Source organism: Chenopodium album, chromosome 6, assembly GCF_948465745.1.
Source record: "Chenopodium album chromosome 6, dcCheAlbu1.1, whole genome shotgun sequence".
In the NCBI taxonomy this organism is placed as follows: domain Eukaryota; kingdom Viridiplantae; phylum Streptophyta; class Magnoliopsida; order Caryophyllales; family Amaranthaceae; genus Chenopodium; species Chenopodium album.
Genome location: NC_137839.1, coordinates 59,199,833 through 59,218,175, shown reverse-complemented (window position 1 = coordinate 59,218,175; position 18,343 = coordinate 59,199,833). Strand labels below are relative to the sequence as shown.

The following is an 18,343-nucleotide window of genomic DNA, read 5'->3' as shown; positions in this document are numbered from 1 at the left end:
ACAAGCACCATGCAAGCAGAAGACAACAATATTGTGCCACAGTCCTTTAAACATGAAAGAAAAGATATCAAAGATTGATATGAAGAACCTACTGATGTTATTACCTCGTGCTACAATAATGCTAAATTATGATTTTTCTCTTCCCAGAAACTAGAAAAAGAATTTTAATTTTCCTTTAATTTTTATACCTATATAATTATTAGCAACACTGAGCTGCAAGTGGTAAGATATTCAGGGCAACAATTGTTGTCGATGGAATCATGGGACAAAAATATAGTCAGATTTAAGCGTAATAACATCATATATGCCACCTTGGGAAAATTGCATCTGTATTTCAGAAGCGAATCGATAAATTGGACATTTCACCTTATTATTATACTACCTCCTTTCCTAAATGACAGTTACACTTACTGCACTAATAGAGACCGAGGGTAGGAGAAAGTTTAAAAGTGGCAGCGAGAGTTGTAGGCAGGGTTTTTGTAAGAAAAAGTAAGAGACTGTTGTAAGTGGGCTTTGTGTGAGACAAAATTTGACAAAGCAAAATTGTATCCAACAAAATCGGATAAAACAAGGTGTAACACAAAAAGGAACAAAGGTAGTACTATGCGTTGAAAAGCCCTAGGAGGAACTGGCAGGAAGAGGCCATCCTATATTGCATTGCCATTTTCTTAATGTGTTTTGAGATTCATATTATGTTTGCGTTGCAGTGTTATATAACCATAATAAGGTCAATGACCATCTAGAAGCATAACTACTAGGCTAGCGACCCTAGCGTCATCACACCACCATAAATTATCCTTAATAAACATCATTTGCAGATGGCAGGTGCACGATTTTCATTATGACAGTACACAATGTTACTCAGCAGAATTATTTTATTACACAAAGGGGAAAGAGAGCAACAATGAGAGTTCAATAATATACATTGAGGATGCCTTTCAAGTGACATAAATGATAATCCATCTGCTTCTATTTATTAGACAAAAGGTGTTCATTTAATGCTACAAGTTGTTATGATTCTTTTAATTGTTGATTAGCATTGGATTTCTCTTCTAATTTTGAAGCTAGACCTGGCAAACTTAACCCATAGCAAACCCTGGTTATTGTTATTACACTAATACAAACTCTATCTGAAATTGACTAAACTCAAAGCAACTTAATCCCAAAGTAAAACAAAATTATTAATTACTCGAATGTGACACAACCCAAATCCAATCTGAACGATCTAGTTGCATCTCTGCCTTAAGTCAACCGGGTGATGGAAGACTAATATAAAAAGATATTTTTACTTTATTTTGAAAACTAATTCAAAATTAAATGCAACTTTAAATATAAAAATAGATTATAACCTACTTTCTATAATCAATATGGGCTTGCATTACCAGTTTCAACTAAATTTAACCACTCCCTTTGCCCCTGGATCAACTATCTTCTTCAAAGTTATAGCTACTCCCTCTGTTTACCTAAGTCTTGGACATTTTCCGTTTTCATCTGTTTTTCTAAGTTCTTTTCACTTTTATTTATGCCTTTATAGCAAAATTTTATTCATTATTTATCAACTACAACCCCACTTTGTGAAGTCCAATTATATCAAATAAATTTCTAACACTCTATCTCTCTCCTCTTTAAAGCAAAAGTAGTCACATGTATGGTCTACATTTGCAAACATTGGTTTACTTGATTTGAAAAGTTCAAATGGTATTTAAAAAGGAACACTGAACATTCAAAAGATATTTCAAGGGGGAGGGGGAGTAACGGATAGTAATAAACCACCTAATGTTCCAGTAGAACAGGTATAGACATTACTTAACGATAAAGAAAGTGCTAATTGCTACCCTCCCTTTTTGTTAGTTCTTCGCATTTTCTGTTTAAGCCCATTCCCATTATTTCAAATTTCAATCTTTACCTTATTCCATTTATGTTATTTTAAGTGTCTCATATTGATTTGGCACACATGCCAATGAACTTCGGCCAATAATATCTTTAATTATATCAATAAACATAAATTTTAACAATTAAATATTAGTAATTTATTCATCGAGGCGATTCTAACAACTGCCCACAAGACTATATTTTTTTCTCATGTACTCCCTCCGTATTTCATTACTTGCTCCACTTTCCTTTTGCGGCCACATTTTATTACTTACTCCATTTCCGTTTTTTGAAACTTATAACAATAGTTTATTATTTTCCTATCCACTAGTGGTCCCCTCACATCATATTTTAATATTTTTCATATCCTCTCCTCTCCCCACTTTCACTTTAGCTTTTCTAAATTTTCTTATTCTTCAACCAACCCAACTTCCATCATATTTTATTACTTTCCACTATTCCTCCTAAAACTCAATGCATGGAGAAATAGAGCAAGTAATAAAATATGGAGTATAAATCACAAATATTGATCAAAGGTCAAGTGAAAAGTTCAAAAAGTCTCAATGGGGCACAAATAAAAACGGAGGGAGTACAATATTACATTATGGGAGCACAATGTATACAAAAGCTCAAGGCGTTTCGAAGCCCATCACAAGTTCCCTGCACCTAAAGCCTTCATTGAAGTGAGACGCCTATAATAAACAATGAAAAAAATTCCTAAAAAATGCTGTGCCTCAAGGGGTGCCCCTTCGCCGCACCTCATCAAATTCACTTTGCCTAGACCACAATAGTGCATTAATCCTAACACCTTGCGCCTCAGCGCGCTTTTTTAAATGCTTGGGAGCCCACCACTCCACCACAGCTTATGCACTTGCATTGTTGGGTGATGATTGACCACTACTTTCCCATTTGTTTTCCCACCTTCACACACACACACTCTCTCTCTCTCTCTCTCTTACGTGATAGAAAGACCGGTGTGCTGGTTGTACTCTAGCAAGATTAGCATGGAATGTCAGCCAAGATGGACATGATAATTCCCCCTCCCCCTCCTTCTCAGTTCACCTTAAAAACTAAGAATGTATATCAGATGAGCAGGGCTACAAGAGAAGTACAACGAATCTCTGCTTAGGTGGAAGATCATAAAAGGAAAATTGAAAAATCAAAAAATTCAAATAACACATGGCACATAGCAGTTTGACACCTTTATCTTAAATTCAGCAGAGATTGTGTCAATGAACTTGCCTGGATGATGGCCAATGCAATCCTGTACAGCATGACATCAGTACTATTGTCACGGACAATTTGCACTTGCTCTCCTAGGATTCTGAACAAATCCACAGCAGCTGGTGTGTACAGTTTCCCCTCTTCTGTTCTCTTTGGAGGTTGTGTCTTGTCAGCCTCCAAAATATTTAAGTACCATTTCTAAAACAAAGAAGCAGAATCAGTGTCCAGCTAACTGCTGAGGAATAGCAATATAAGAGTACACATATAGAAACATATACTAAAAGTGATAACTAACATGACCAAAAAGATCTTACTCTTGTTGTAGCTTGCATTCTTTCAACATAAGCATTCATCAAAGGATCCATTGCACCACTCTCAGAGCAAACTTGAGCTAAAGATTCATCCACACCAAGGTCAATCAGATTCTGTTGGTAATCTACCACCCAACTAGTTACCTGGACATAAGCAAATTATAAGCAGATACACGTCAGTCAACCACAAAAGATTTGTGGAAAGCTGATGCAAATACAAAAGCGAACAAATAAGCAAGTTCACATGTCAAGCTAAGCTATACAAAATAAGTACGTGAGAAAATGAATGCATTTAGTTACCCTTCATAACAGTCAAAATCATTTTATTTAGTTTACAAAGTGGTCATTTATTCTTAATATATTACTCCCTCCATTCTTCAAAAGATTGTCCATTTCGCCAGTTAAGTCTACTTTAAAAGGTCGACCATTCATTTATTCAGACTGTCCACTCAATATAATAATATTAAACTTTTATTTTTTCATTTCTGTTCATTATAATTTTTACCTCTCTTCCCAAGTGTCCCACTCTATCTATCCATCAATAAAAATTAAAAAATAAAAATAAAAAGTTAAAAGTTAAAAAAGAATTATAAGAACCACCACTTCAATATTTAATTCCATCTTCACTCAACAATGCCCTGCCAAAAGACAATTCTTAAATCTATGCACCCAGCTAAAATGGGCAATCTAGTTAGTACGGGACTACGGGAGTCAATATCATCAGTAAATTTGAAAAAGAAACAAAGAACAAAGAAAATGGCAGCTGATGTCTGTTGAGAACTAAGAGGAATTCTATTCCTCCGCATTAAGATATTTTTGTTACCGGTCTGATATTATCATTGTTTCCCTTCACTACTCTTTTATTCACTTTCCTTGATAGGTAAGAATTGGACATGGAATGGCAAACAGACCAACATAGACCCATCTAGTCCAAGCTCACAAGGCTGAGATTGATAAGGTGTCACACTCACTCACAGAATAAGCTTTTGAACTCAAACTGTGCACTGACCTATGGTAACAAATGCTTCAAAACTGACTTAACAATACTGACAGAAATCTAACTTTGTCCCATTCTACACCATCAAAGTAATTTGCCAAGGGAAGATCTGAAACATATGGTCTTTTTAGATATAATTAGTTACCTTCAATATTTCAATGTTGGTAAGTTCATTTGCCTTGTCGCTAAGCAATCTAAGCATCTGAACAAATCTCTCTGTGTACAGGTTGACCATCAGTTGGAAAATTTCATATCTGTCATCAGCAAAATAGGAAAAACATAACTAGAAAATGATGATAAAAGTATGCATACATATCACTTACGTCAATTAGAATACTCCTAGTAACATTATGCAATAGATAGACCAGAAGAAAAGCACCAGAAACTTTTGAATTAGGAAATCTAACAAATTGCATGATTTGCTTAGTACTTGGTAGAATGCTCAACCATGTTTTTCACAGACATCTTTTTCTAAGCACCAGAATCTTATTACAAGAAAATTGGTTCATAGTATTCTAATGATTTTTATTCGTCAGCATTAGTGCAAACACAAAATTGGAGTCCATGTCATCAACAAATGCTTTGCTTCTATATTCAATTATTAGAAATAACAAATTAAAAGCCAATTGAAGGATTGCATAACACAGCAATTTGCAGCTCTAGAATGATCTATTAGTCTTTAAATTTATTTCAATAACAAAATAGAAAAATCAAATACCTAGAAAATATTAAATTAATCAATAAATAAACTTCTAATAGGCAAAGTTCTATATGAAACCACACCAAAAGCAATTCCTGATCTTAACCCAGTAAGATGGCTATGGAGCAATATTTGATCAATACTAGGCTCTTTTAATACTATTTCCTCATACAAAATAATGAAAGAATAACAGAGATAAAAAAATAATTTTAAAATAAATCTAAAGAGCACAAACCTTGGTGGAAAACAAGGAGCCACATAGTCATAAATATCTCCAAGCTCTTCTCCAATCTAGAAGTTAAGAAAGAAAACTCAAGTATAACATAAGCAAATGAGTAAGAATGCTATTATTCTAGTACTCATTAAATCCAGATTTAACTTCTTTTCCCAGGTCCCTAGAAGAAATTCAATAAGAATAGATGCCAAAAATTAATAATTTGGAAATAGCTACCCATACATAGTGCCAGATCGCCCAGACGAGCAGATGGTTTCCGTATCAAGAAAAATGCTTTGTAGGGTCACAGAAAACATATTAATTACTAAACTTGAATACATACTACAGTACCTGTGCACTAGGAGTGCAAATTTCTCTTTGTTTCATACTTTCTTTCATTATTTTATTTCTTTGTCTTTCTTACAAGGATGATTAGTTTCTTATTGGCAATAAGTTGTACACTATTCCTTGTGTTTTAGAAAGCCTTGTGGAAAATATGAGAAATCAGCTGGAAAGGTAACTTAACACAGCACCTAATGATAATAACACGATATGAATAATAGCAATAGAGATTTTTCAGTCTATTTAGTTAAATAGGTTCAAAATGATTTACTCTTTCAACTACTCCCTCCGTCCCCTTTTGATGGTCCCTTATGGGCAAATTTTAGTCCCAAAATGTTCACCCCATTTGCTTTTTCCAACAACCATTACTATTAATTTTTTACCAAAATTCCCTCCAATTTGCAACAATATATGTGCAAATTTAAATTTCCCATGTAAATTTTGTTTTCGCATATACTCTTATTACTTTCTCTCTCTACTTTTTTACATACCCAATGTCAATTTATTTTTTCAATGTACTTTTACTATTCTTATTTGTGTTTATTAATTCCCGTGAAAAATGCCCACAAGGGACTATCAAAAGGGGACGAAGGGAGTAAATGAATTAGATTATCCTCATATATGAACCAATGTAACAGCCCAGCCCATTAACTAAATGAACTCCTTAATCCCATAAGTTGGGCCAGCTACATAAACCAACATAAGGACTTCCCATGAGGTCACCCATCCTAGTACTACTCTAAATCATTGTGGCTCATGTCAAGAGATGTGACAAACTAAATCTTGCAGAATGTTTCATAATTTTAGGTTTCCAATGCAGTACATAAACTAAGAGTGAGGGATTTCTGAGTCAACATCATAGCAGTTAGAAAGATTCAACAAATTAAAAAGACAAAGATCCACAATTTTGATGTACAATGTGAGGACACAAGAAATAGGTCAGAAAAAAGTTTGTTAGTTTCCTTTAAAAGGTTAACTATTTAATGTGATTTAGTGATTAACTTTGCAAAATGTATGTGCCATTCATTAGACACAGTAAATATGGGCAAATGGATCACTCTAATCAATCAATTCTATGAACCTGAGATGTATATAGAACAGCATACAGAGTATCGGGAACGAACAAATGAGAACCTACAATTTATCAATGTTTGAACTAGCTTATCTTTCGAGTTTTTAACCTAATATGTAAGAGTGATGAATCTAAAATCAGTAGGGAACATGGCAGTTATATTATGATTAATGGCTGACAATTAAACAGCAATGATTTGCCAATTACAAGTATGACATTTACTAGTGATGAACATGTATATTCTGAGTAATAAAATGATGAAGTTACAAGTTTAAACTAAAATAAGAGCAGCAGAGATATAAACATACCGCACGAGCTTCCTCCAGTGCTGCTTTATGGTCTTCAATAACAAGCTGGCCCATAGACAATAGTTAGAAAGTCCTGTTAGTGAATAGCTCTATTTGCTTCCATTAGTTACCAAGAAAAACATGTTTCACATTGCAAATTAAAATGAACAAAGGCCCTTATTCTAAAGAAAGGAGTAATGGACAGTGATCTATTAAGAGATTATTTTAAAATAATATTGCTAGCAATTATCAAATAGATGTAAATCAAATAAATAAAGCATCTTTCAAAAGAATACAACAGTATGAGTCAAGAAATCATTTCAACCCTACTTGTCCCCTCCCTCAAAAGAAACATGCAATATTGTCAGTGCTTCAACAGCTTGACTGCCTTAACTCCATTATTCCTTTCATCTATATGATACACTGTCAAAGAAAATCGACATATTTTCCCAATCTTTATCGAGTATGAGCATCTGTAACCAAATTGCTTTCATGATATATGAATAAAAACCAACTGTTAAAAGAATTCAAAAACCCGTATTACATGTTAACGCACACGCACACATGTTTACCATAAATTCCCACCTCACTCAGCACCATTGAAAAACTTCTGAGTAGCCAATTTAGATTAGAAGAAACCTGTCTCTCAGCTAGCAAGACACAAAATGTGCGCAGATGAGAACACAAGCCTCTGAACCTTTAAAATAAAACATAGAATTTTTCTAACATACTCAATGTCAAATTATCATAAACCCCAAAGAATACATGATAACCAAGCCACACATGCATCTAGGCAAAACAGTAATGGGGCTAAAATCCATTTAACAATTTAACCCCAACCACTGGGGCATTCAAATTCATAAAACCACTCAGTATTTCAGCAAAGAAGACCAGCACAGCATATAAAAAGATTTGTCATTTTGGAGACATTAAGCAGGAAAGACAGACCTAGATAAATCCAGCGTATCAAATTCATACACTGGTTAAAGAGATTCATTCCTAATCCAATACTTAATGCAAGCAAATTATCTTTGTAGGATAATCAATGTTTCAAATTGAATAACTGTTATGTTGATCCACCCATAATATAAATAATCAGATATATACAGCCAATACAGGAATTAAGATCTGCAGATGAGAGATATACTGACCCCATCCCTCTACCTCTGCAGTCTGTAAAATAAGGATACATATATCATGCACACAGTGGTTATTATTAGTCCATCGGTTTATTCACTGCAGGTTTCATATTAGTTGCATTTTGAACAATTTCCAGTATCACCTATTCGTCGAGACGCCAAGGTAGGAGACGGTGGATAGGCAACTTGGATATGGTCATGCACTTATCAAAACTATATCACAGAGCACCATCACACTGCTTTATGGATGAAATTGATGGGAAAGACTAACCTCTGTAAGAAGCCTGCTAAACCGGTCCTCTACTGTCTTTCTTATTTGTTCATAGCATTTGTCCTTGTAGCCTTTTCCCTGAATTTTCAGCTGAGGAGATGCTGTTGCATTAATTCTTTTTCCATCCCTAACAACAACAGCAGTAATATTAGGAAAGAGATTTTCAGATTGAATTGCTCCTGGAGAAAAGGCAGCTGAATCAGAAATTTAAAAAAAAAAAATGTGGTTCAGTAATTGTGAAATATTGTAATGTGTTAGAAACAATAGCACTAATCATAATTCTAGATATCAAGGGATGTTTTTAATGAGCACATATGGCCACTGGTTATGTATAATGTCAATAACCAGCTATAAGCAAAAGAAGCAAATAGCAGTGGGTAGCTTTCCCACCATAATGCCAATGTCTTATCAGCTTATCACTAGTATATCTTGAAAAATAGCCAGGTCATTTGATAAATTATAAATAGGGGATCATAAGGAAACTGGATACGGAAACTTTGCATGTCCAGAGGCAGTGGTGGTCAACTGATGACTGCTTTGATAACTTGCTTCAAGCTCATTTATTTCCCAACTAAATACACACCATTACAGAAAATTTTTAATCAACAAAAAGATTTCTTGTCATTTCCAATTCCTGGAAACAGACTTCTTTCCATATTCTCGTGTTCAGCATCGGTACTAAAGCCTGAACGGGGCTCAAGAATCTACAGTGGCATCATCAAATGATATTAAATGCATTTAGATCTATCCTAGTATAGACCCCTAATTGAAAGGACAGCAGTAGCAATTTACAGCATGATGTTACTGCTAAATAAGAAAATTTCCAAATCTGATGAGGATGATTATATGGTATGGTAGTATGTGTAGGTGTTTAGTCTATTAGTAAATATGCATCAAGCTTTAAGGGACTGGTAACACTTCTTCACTTCTGAGACCAATTGGAAGTTGAAGGCCCCTTTTTAAAGAAGTTTATTCGCTTGGGAAACTAACAGGAGGAAGACAACAAATGAGAGAGATGATCCGTTTATAATAGAGATGAAGGACAAGAGATCTACATTAATAAGGAAGTATGTCCTCTGGCTACAAGGGAAGTTCATTGCAGGAGAGTTATTGTTAGATTTTCTGAGGAAAGTCGCATACCAAATATTGAAGTTCCATATTTGGAGGTTCTTTAACAGTTGGAACCTTAAGTGGAATGAACAACAGTTCTGTTTCCTTAAATTTGTTGATGAGACCATGCATGATAGAGGGTTTCAATTTATCTTCAGGTTTTAATTTCAGGAAAATTGCAAGTGATCCAGAGGGAGCATATAATTTTTACCATATCCTCCCTACAGGATTGACACCCCCTGAGTGACCTCTTAATGTGATTCTTCAACACTGATTTAAACAAAATTGTCTGATTTGATATACTTTGTAGGTTGCAGAATTCCTTAGATAAATGAGCGCAAGTAATAAAGAAAACAAATGTATTCACAGATAAAATTTTCCATCGAAAGAGAACTAATTTCAAGCATGCATAAGTGAATAAAGATTTGTTAAGATAAATTTGCACTGAATCAATGCAAATAATTCAGACAAAAGGTGTTTACTTTGTGGTTCGACGAGCATTTCCAATCGATGCCATTGCTCCATCTCCCTCAGCCTCAGCAGCTTCCTCAGCAAGTTGATGATCAAGAATCTCTTGCATTTCAACCACCCTGTAAAGTTCACAAATAATTGAAGACAGCAAAAGGGAAACAATAAATGTCCATTTGACATACTTGGACATCAATGATATAATATTCAAAATCTACTTCTTCAGAGGAAGAGCATGCAATGCAAAACTCTTTCGACATTTAAATACGAACAAGCACTCAACCAAACAACAAAGACATTTGGATTCAATGAATATCCTATCATGACACTACTATTTTTTATTTTTTTTGTATCTCCTTCAAATAGGAAAGAGAGGGACATTACCATGCCATGTAAATAACAGGCCCCGGAAACAGAGAGAATCCAGCATTTAGGGGGATATAATGGGCATGGAAACAAGCTTTAGAAGAGGCTTCAACTTAGTGGCATTCAGAACACCCAAGGAATAGGAATTTGGGTCCAGGAAGCTGCATGGAACAGATTTTTTCTTTTTTTTTAGCTCTCTACTTGGAGATTGAAAATACTCAAAGAGACCTAAACCCTAAATTTTATATGGTAAATTGATTTCTAGGTGAGGAACTACTCCTTAAATTGAGACTGGCATACTGACAGTGGCTTTATTTGCAATATTTTAAGCTTCATAGCTATTCAATATATTGTACTTGCAAACAATGTTTTATATACTAAAACTTAATGATGAAATCAAGTGTCTGGGTACAAAAGATTCAAATAGCAGTGTGTAATAGAATTACCTAAGCAAGGGCAGTATAGGTATTCTAGTAATATTACTTTAATAGATTAATAGTCCTTAGTACAAATAGAGAAGTCATTGTCATTGAGTAGATAAGAATGTTCATGTGATAGGTCAAATTTAAGAATCATTAGTTTAAGTTTTCGGAACTCATAAGCTTTTTTTGTGGCACTGTCACTAAGCAACAAAGCGCCAAGACGCCAACAACTAATTGTTCTTCGTCATTGCAATTGTAATCTTCCTTGTGCTTGTTGTCAAGCAATTAATACAATCAATGGCCACACTTGTGCTGCATTAGTGCCACGCTTGCTAAAACATAGGCAGGGACTACATTAGAGGTTGATTACGATTGAAAAATCTGATAATGTTAGCAATCATACTACATATACAGAAATGTAAGGGGGGGTTCATTTGGTTTGTTAAAATGGAATGGATTGGTATGGAGATCTCATACTAGGGAGGTATGGATTCTAAACCCAACATACTTGTCTAAACTTGTTTGGTTTACAATTTGAAATGGTTTTTAATAATCTTATAAGGTGAGGGCTAGGTGGAGTTAGAAACCTCTTAGTATGAGATTACATATACCAAACAATAAAATGGATGGAATGGATTCTAACTCCATTCAAATCCATTCCAAAAGCTCCAACCTCAATATTTGACTGTAGTATTAACATATACTTAAATTACTGGAAAAACACACTTAAACAATCCCAACTATTGCTGATTACGATTTACCTACAATAATCCCAACTAAGGTTTATTTTTTAATAATCCTAACAATGCACCCAGTTTTCCTAGAGCACACCCAACCGGTCATCAACCTAATACAACAGATTGCTCCGACACGTGGCATCACGTAAGTGGTTCAAAAAAATTAAAAATTAAAATAAAAAAAACTAATTAAAAAACAGAAGGAAAAAAAAAAAGAAAAAAACCCTCCTCCCTACCACCTAGACCAACCGAATTCCACCACCACCTCGCCGGCAACCTCCCCTTTCCCTTTCCAATCCACCGAAAACCACCTCGCTCATGAAACCACCCCAACCTCCCTCCTTATCCCCTTTTCTGATTCGCCTAGATCCACTAGCAAAACTCCCCAACTAAGGTTCTTTTTCGATTTTCCGGCGAGGGAGGGAAAGGAGGGGTGGTTAATGGAGGTCGAATTGCTGCGACCAAGAGGCGAGCAATTAGGGGTTGGTGTGGGGTGGATCGTGGCGAGTGGTTTTGGGGGTTAGGAGGGTCGTCGGTGGGGCTGATTTGCGGGAGTAGCAATAGTTGTTGAGTCGGTGGATGGTGGTTTTGGGGGTTAAGAGGCATGTCGATTGGTGGTTTTGGGTGACCGGTGGTTTTGGGTTGGAGGAGGAAGGAAGAGGAGAGGCAGGGAGCGGTGGCGGTGGCGATCCAGGTGGGTGGCGCTGGCAATAGTTCGGATCGTCAGTGAGAGGAGAGAGAAAGAGGCACGAGAGGGAGAAAGAAAAGGGAGTTTCGTGGGTGGTCATGAACAGACAGCGTGGGACGGCAATTGGTGGGAAGGGGCAGGTGATCGAGGTGATGATGGCGGCGGCAGAGCCGCGGTGTTGGGCGAAGAAAAAGGGTGGAGCTGCCATGGCCTAGGGATTCATGGTGGGTGTAAGGTGGCTGGAGGGAGGAGGGGACGACTAGGATGATTTCTGATATTTTTTTCTTTTTTTTAATTTTTTGTAAAATAAGCCAATTATGTGTTTACCCTTTTAGCAGGTAGCCGGTTTTTGGGTTTATTGCAGGAAAGCTGGGCATATAGTTAGGATTATTAAAAAATAAACCTCAGTTGGGATCATTATAGGTAAATCGGCAATAGTTGGGATTATTAAAATGTATTTTTCCTAAATTACTTGACCTATTTTATATATTTTTGAAGAGTAATGTTATATGTAGCTCTAAGGGCTATATATAAGCATTAAATTTATTCTTGGAAATTGTATAAAATTAGGAATTTATGACAAAAACATGCGTAAATTAGTGTTATTAGTGTTTATATTTTGATAATTTCTTAACTTTTTACGATTTTCAAGTGTAAATTTAATGCTTATATGTAGCCCTAAGGGCTATGTATAACATTTTCCATGTTTGAATTGATTTGTGTTCTTGGATTGGTATATGCATGATGGAACGTAAAAAGTACTAGAATCTAATTAAATAAGTATGCTCACATTTTCAATATTTGCAATAGTTTGAAATTGTTCAAATCAGCTTTGTTTGCTTAATATAGTTTAAGTTAATTGTACAAAAAATAGTCGAATTTCTTATCCATGTTGGATCAACCTGTGTTTGCTAAGTCTCAACACACACTGTGCACTTGCGGTAAAACATTTAAACTTATCAGGCTCCACTTTATATGGCTTCTTTTGATATTCTTTGGTCTTTGTATGGTCTTTGTATCCCCATGACTATTATGAGTAGAACATAGGAGAATCAAAGGTGTGATTTAGGAATATTTTTGATACCTCTTCTTCTTGTCTTTTACAAGGTAAAACCTACTACCATCATGAGAGGAGTTTTGTTCAAAGTGATTTCATGCGTACATTTTTCCCTCCAAATTGTGTTCACTATTCTACAATTAAGATAATTATCCCCAAAGAACAAGTATTGGAAATGAAATTCATCATTTGACATTACACAAAGCATTTCAGTATTTGAAAGTAAATTTGAGTTCAAAAACGCAACCTTAAATGCCATGGTCCCTATTTTATGTCCGGACAAGTAGCACAAGTGGAATCAGAGCTAATTCAGATCTGTAATGACACATTAATTAAGGTTGGCCTCATTTGATTAATCATGCTTATTTAAAAGATTATGGTCCTCGAGGAAATGAGGAATATGATTCATATTTCCACATATAGAAGATTAGAAAAACAAGAAAGGAAAAATCTATGATCTCAATCATGAAAAAGGTTTCATAATATATACCATCCATGTCAAACTCACAGTACAAAACAGACAGAGGTTTTACTAAAAAAATCGTAGACACCCATCACTGGTGATATATAGAATAGATGATTCAGACATATATGTGTACCTTAATGCACGAACAAGAGTTTGAGGACTGCAAAGAAGATAGCAGGTATCAGTTAGCACATTCGGAATACAAAATAGCTGAGGCAAAACATGAATATAAGGGTTGATATCACAATCCGAAAAGCATAAGACAAGTTGAAGCAAAAACAAAAATCAGAGACAAGTGTGTTTTAATTTTGAAACCCATACAAAATCTTCCACCCTCACTTATCAATTTAATTAGTGAACCTACCTTAAACATTTCTAATTGAAAGTGTATAAAGAATTAGACAACTGTTCCCATTAGCTATTCTAAATACTTATAAAGTCCCATCAAGGTTAACCTGGCGCGCCTAGTTAACTTCTCAACTCTTGAATCTTTGAATGACCATTAAGTAATACAAGTCATAAGTAATAGCTATACAGAAAGTGCACAGTAACATATTCATCAGAACTTAAAGAATATTACAGACTACAACAAAGCATTCAATTTACAATTCCCAATAGCTGATCATACATTCACACTTTAAAAATAAATCACTGAAATGGTCCACCTTTTTTTGCCTGGTTTTCTTTCAAGAAGGTAGTACTCTCATGTACCAGTTGCTCATTAATCACATCCATGTTTGTTACAAATATCAAGCAAATAACAACAAAGAGCTAAACTAAGGATGGCAACTTTTTTCCCTTAGTGTCTGCCCCTTTCTCCCCTCTTTTCACCCTAAGTGTTTGTGTAAGCAACCAAGAAAGAAAGAGCATGCATTTTCTTATCAATAAAATTCAACTACACCGTTGAAATAACCAGTCTGCATTTGAATCATAAAAATCTAGGAAGAGTAATTTCTGGAGAAAGTAACGCCATTTTTACTTCTTAAAAACAATAAATGCACATACCTTTCTTTAGAAAGTTTATAGAAGTTGCCAATATGACCCCATAAGGTCTTGTCGAATGTTTCCCAAGTTCGATCTACATCTTCAAAATATTCTCTGGGTAAAAATCAATATTGTAAGTCTTGAAAGCATCACATGATAAAGGAAACCGAAAGCAAATACATCAACATATTAATGCCAAAGAAAAAAAATAACTAAAAACCCCACAGTTTTCAGTATAATCTTGGTCAATTATTGAGTTGAGATGACTTAGTATATGAGGTCACTTTCTTGTTTGAGCAGAGTTCAATCATCTTAGATCCGAAATCATACAAGAGAAATTTGTTTTACAGGGTACTCATCCTATATGTGAAAATAAACCTTACTCTTTTTACTATACAACCAAATTCATAAAATAAAAAAAATAAAAAAAAATAAAAAAAATAAAAAAACAATACTCCAGAATCAAGATCTACAGCAAATATATAATAAAAATTCAAATGTCCTCATACAGATAAGCCAATTGAGAATAGGATTCTCGAGTCTCTATATAGTTTGAACAACTACTGGCACTAGATCTAAGCACCTAAGGTTCCTCACTACCAATGCTTGTATTTGCTTCATCCTAAAGAGGGTGGTGGTTGACACCATGTCTAATGGAACTATTTGATTAGATATGCCAAACCTGAGTTTCTTGATAGCTTTTTAGGTGAAACCATTGTGATGGGATGTGTCATATGAGTATAAATGGTAAGAAATTAGATAATTACACAAACATAAGCACAAGACAAAACATATCATCACCAAGTAACAGCTTGGGATGATTGATAATCCCTTTTCTTTAATCACCAATAAACATTACCAAGCATCCATGTAACAAAGGTTACCTTATTCTTCCAACCTCTTCTTTATGTGATGCAACAGCTGCTAACGCAAATCTCCTTTTTCCATCTAGAGCAGTCAATCTCTGCCATAATTAACAGGGCTAAGAATAGGGGAGAAAAACATAACACCTAAAAAGAGAGAAGTATGCAAAATTTTGATTTGCCTCGTATGTGTTGATAAGCTCTTTATCATCACTTAGTGATTCTCGTGCCTCAGCTGCTTCATCAGATATGGACATCATTCCCTCAATATCCTGCATTAGGTTCATTTAATTAAATTTTTTAAAATAATAAATTAATCATTACAAATCAATAATAGTAAAATTTGACCGAGAGCAACATCTCTTCAGAGTAACCAAGCTTGGGTCGATTGAGAATCCAACCTTCAGAGTCTTGTTCAAGTTATTCCTCACATTGCTCAGGAGTTTTATCTGATCATGATTATCTATCAATGTTTGGCATTCTTGGCATAGTCTGATATCAACAAGAAAATCAAATTGAGTGAGCCATGAATATTGCAATGTGAGAAATTAAAGGGGGAGACCAGAAAGGGGGGGGGGGATTTTGGAATATTACTACAGCCTACCATCCTCTCTCTCTCTTCTTTCATACCTTTTACAATTGCTAAGCAAAACACATTGTTACTGTAAAAGTTGGACCTTCTGAGAAATTATAATTCCCAATCACTCCTGAAAAAATGTCGGATGAAGGTACACCGACCTATTGAGTGGTATGAGGATCGTATTTTTCACACAATGAGATAGGAACCATTCAGAATTCATAGATCAGGTGTGCATTATGAATACGAAAATTTGGATATTCTTATGGATAATTTATAAAGATTTGCTTACAGACTCATTGAGATAAGGATGATTTACATGTGGAATTTATTGATTTGGAGAAAGCCAACGTTAACGGACCAAGGGAGATACTTTGATGGGGTTTAACAAGGAAAGGCATTTTGCAGAAATATATAGACATTATTAAGGACATGTATGAGGGAGCTAGTGCAAGAGTGCGCACTACTGTTGGGAAGATGTCATTGACCTAAGTAACCCAACACTTGATTCGGACCTTCCACCGATATGGGTCTATACTCGAAAGAAAACCAAGGCCAAGGAGACAGGAGTACAAGCAACAGAACAGCAAAATTAGCCAAAAGAGGGTACAGAACAAAAGCAGTTAATGAAGCACTTGTGAGAGTGGTGACTAATTCTCTGAGTTTGTGATACTTTTGTCAGAAGAAGACCAATGCAATTAAATGTAGGTTTGATCCTCGTAATAGAGCTTGAGTATAAAAAGGCAGTAAAAGAAGTAGTATAACAAGTTATCCAGAAATTGAGAGAAAACACTTGTTGAGAGTCTCGAAGCCTAAAGCTACTAGTGAGATTGATAGCCTAAAGCTACTAGTGAGATTGAGTCACCCCCCATTAATCAGTTTTTATCAATCAATCAAGATTTCCTCTTATATTCTTGCTTATTTATTGTTATTACAGACTGTCGAAGTTGGTCTATAACGGAAGCTGAAGAGTCCCTATCACAATTGGAGTTCGTCAAGGTTCCACACTTAGCCCTTTTCTTTTTGCCATAGTCATGGACGAATTGACGAATTCAATCAAGATGATATACCATGGTGCATGATGTTTGTTGACAATGTTGTGTTGATTGATGAGACAAAGGGAGGCGTGGAAATTAAGTTGGAAATGTGGAAACGGACTTTGGAATCACATGGCTTGAAGGTGAGCAGAAGTAAGACAGAGTATTTAGAATGTAAGTTTAGCGTAGTAAGAAACAAGGGGGCATTGGATGGAATATTGTATGAGGTCTTCCAATATTTGGAATCTATTATTCAAAAGGATAGAGAATTAGATTGAGATGCAGCTCATAGGATCAAAGCAGGTTGGTTGAATTGGAAGAAAAGGAATTTTTATGTGATCCTAGCATGCCTAATAGATCGAAGGACTGAATGGCAATTAGGCTTGCATTGCTATATGGTACCGAATGTTGGTTATGAAGTATCGTCACGTGCATAAAATGAATGTGACAGAGATGTGTATGTTGCGATGGATGAGTGGCCATACAAGAAAGGGTCAAAGAGGAAGAAAATAGGGGTTATATACATTGAATACAAGATGAGGGAGAATCACTTAAAGTGGTTTAGCCACGTAAAAGGGAGACAAAGTTAGGCCACGCCGCTTCAGTAAGGAGGCTTGAAGAGTGGCAAAGTGTTAGGGATCAAAAGGGGTGGGGGAAACCTAAGCAAACTTGGAAAAGGGTGATTGAAAGTGATATGAGTGCTTTAGGGATTGAGGATAATATGGTGTTGGATAGGCGAAGTGGAGGAAGAAAATTCACGTGGAAGACGTGTCATATATATATATACTTTTTGTTTATTCTATTTTAGTATTTACTTACTCAACTCGTGTTTTGCAAATTTTACGTATTTCCTTTGCTATGGTTTTCTCAAACCTTGTTTTTTACTCGCACATTTTTCCTCTCCTTTTTATCCCTCGCCACTCTTTAAAATTCTCGTAAATTCTATTTTTTTTTCACTTTACTCACCTCTTTTTTACCCAACTTTTATTCAATCAATTATCTTGCTATGCTCTTTATCCTTTTTGGACAATTCCTTATGACGATTGATGTTAGCCGACCCCAATTCCCAAGAATACAAAATGGGCCCTATGTTATTCTAATACTACCTCCGTTCATGGTTATCTGTAACTTTTACCAAA

At 35.3% G+C, this 18,343-nt stretch overlaps 1 protein-coding gene across 1 annotated transcript in view; it reads right to left on the bottom strand.

Moving 5' to 3' along the window:
* Nucleotides 1-18,343, bottom strand: part of LOC145636122 (exocyst complex component SEC6) — a 34,545-nt gene that overhangs the window by 11,917 nt on the left and 4,285 nt on the right. The window contains exons 4-15 of the mRNA XM_081687582.1: nt 15,992-16,082; nt 15,773-15,862; nt 15,612-15,691; nt 14,749-14,841; nt 13,877-13,903; nt 10,022-10,129; nt 8,430-8,556; nt 7,041-7,085; nt 5,340-5,395; nt 4,550-4,658; nt 3,411-3,551; nt 3,115-3,294 (exon numbers count right to left, since the gene is read on the bottom strand). Of these exons, the coding sequence (XP_081543708.1) occupies nt 3,115-3,294; nt 3,411-3,551; nt 4,550-4,658; nt 5,340-5,395; nt 7,041-7,085; nt 8,430-8,556; nt 10,022-10,129; nt 13,877-13,903; nt 14,749-14,841; nt 15,612-15,691; nt 15,773-15,862; nt 15,992-16,082 (1,147 nt within the window). The remainder of the gene's footprint in view (nt 1-3,114; nt 3,295-3,410; nt 3,552-4,549; nt 4,659-5,339; nt 5,396-7,040; nt 7,086-8,429; nt 8,557-10,021; nt 10,130-13,876; nt 13,904-14,748; nt 14,842-15,611; nt 15,692-15,772; nt 15,863-15,991; nt 16,083-18,343) is intronic.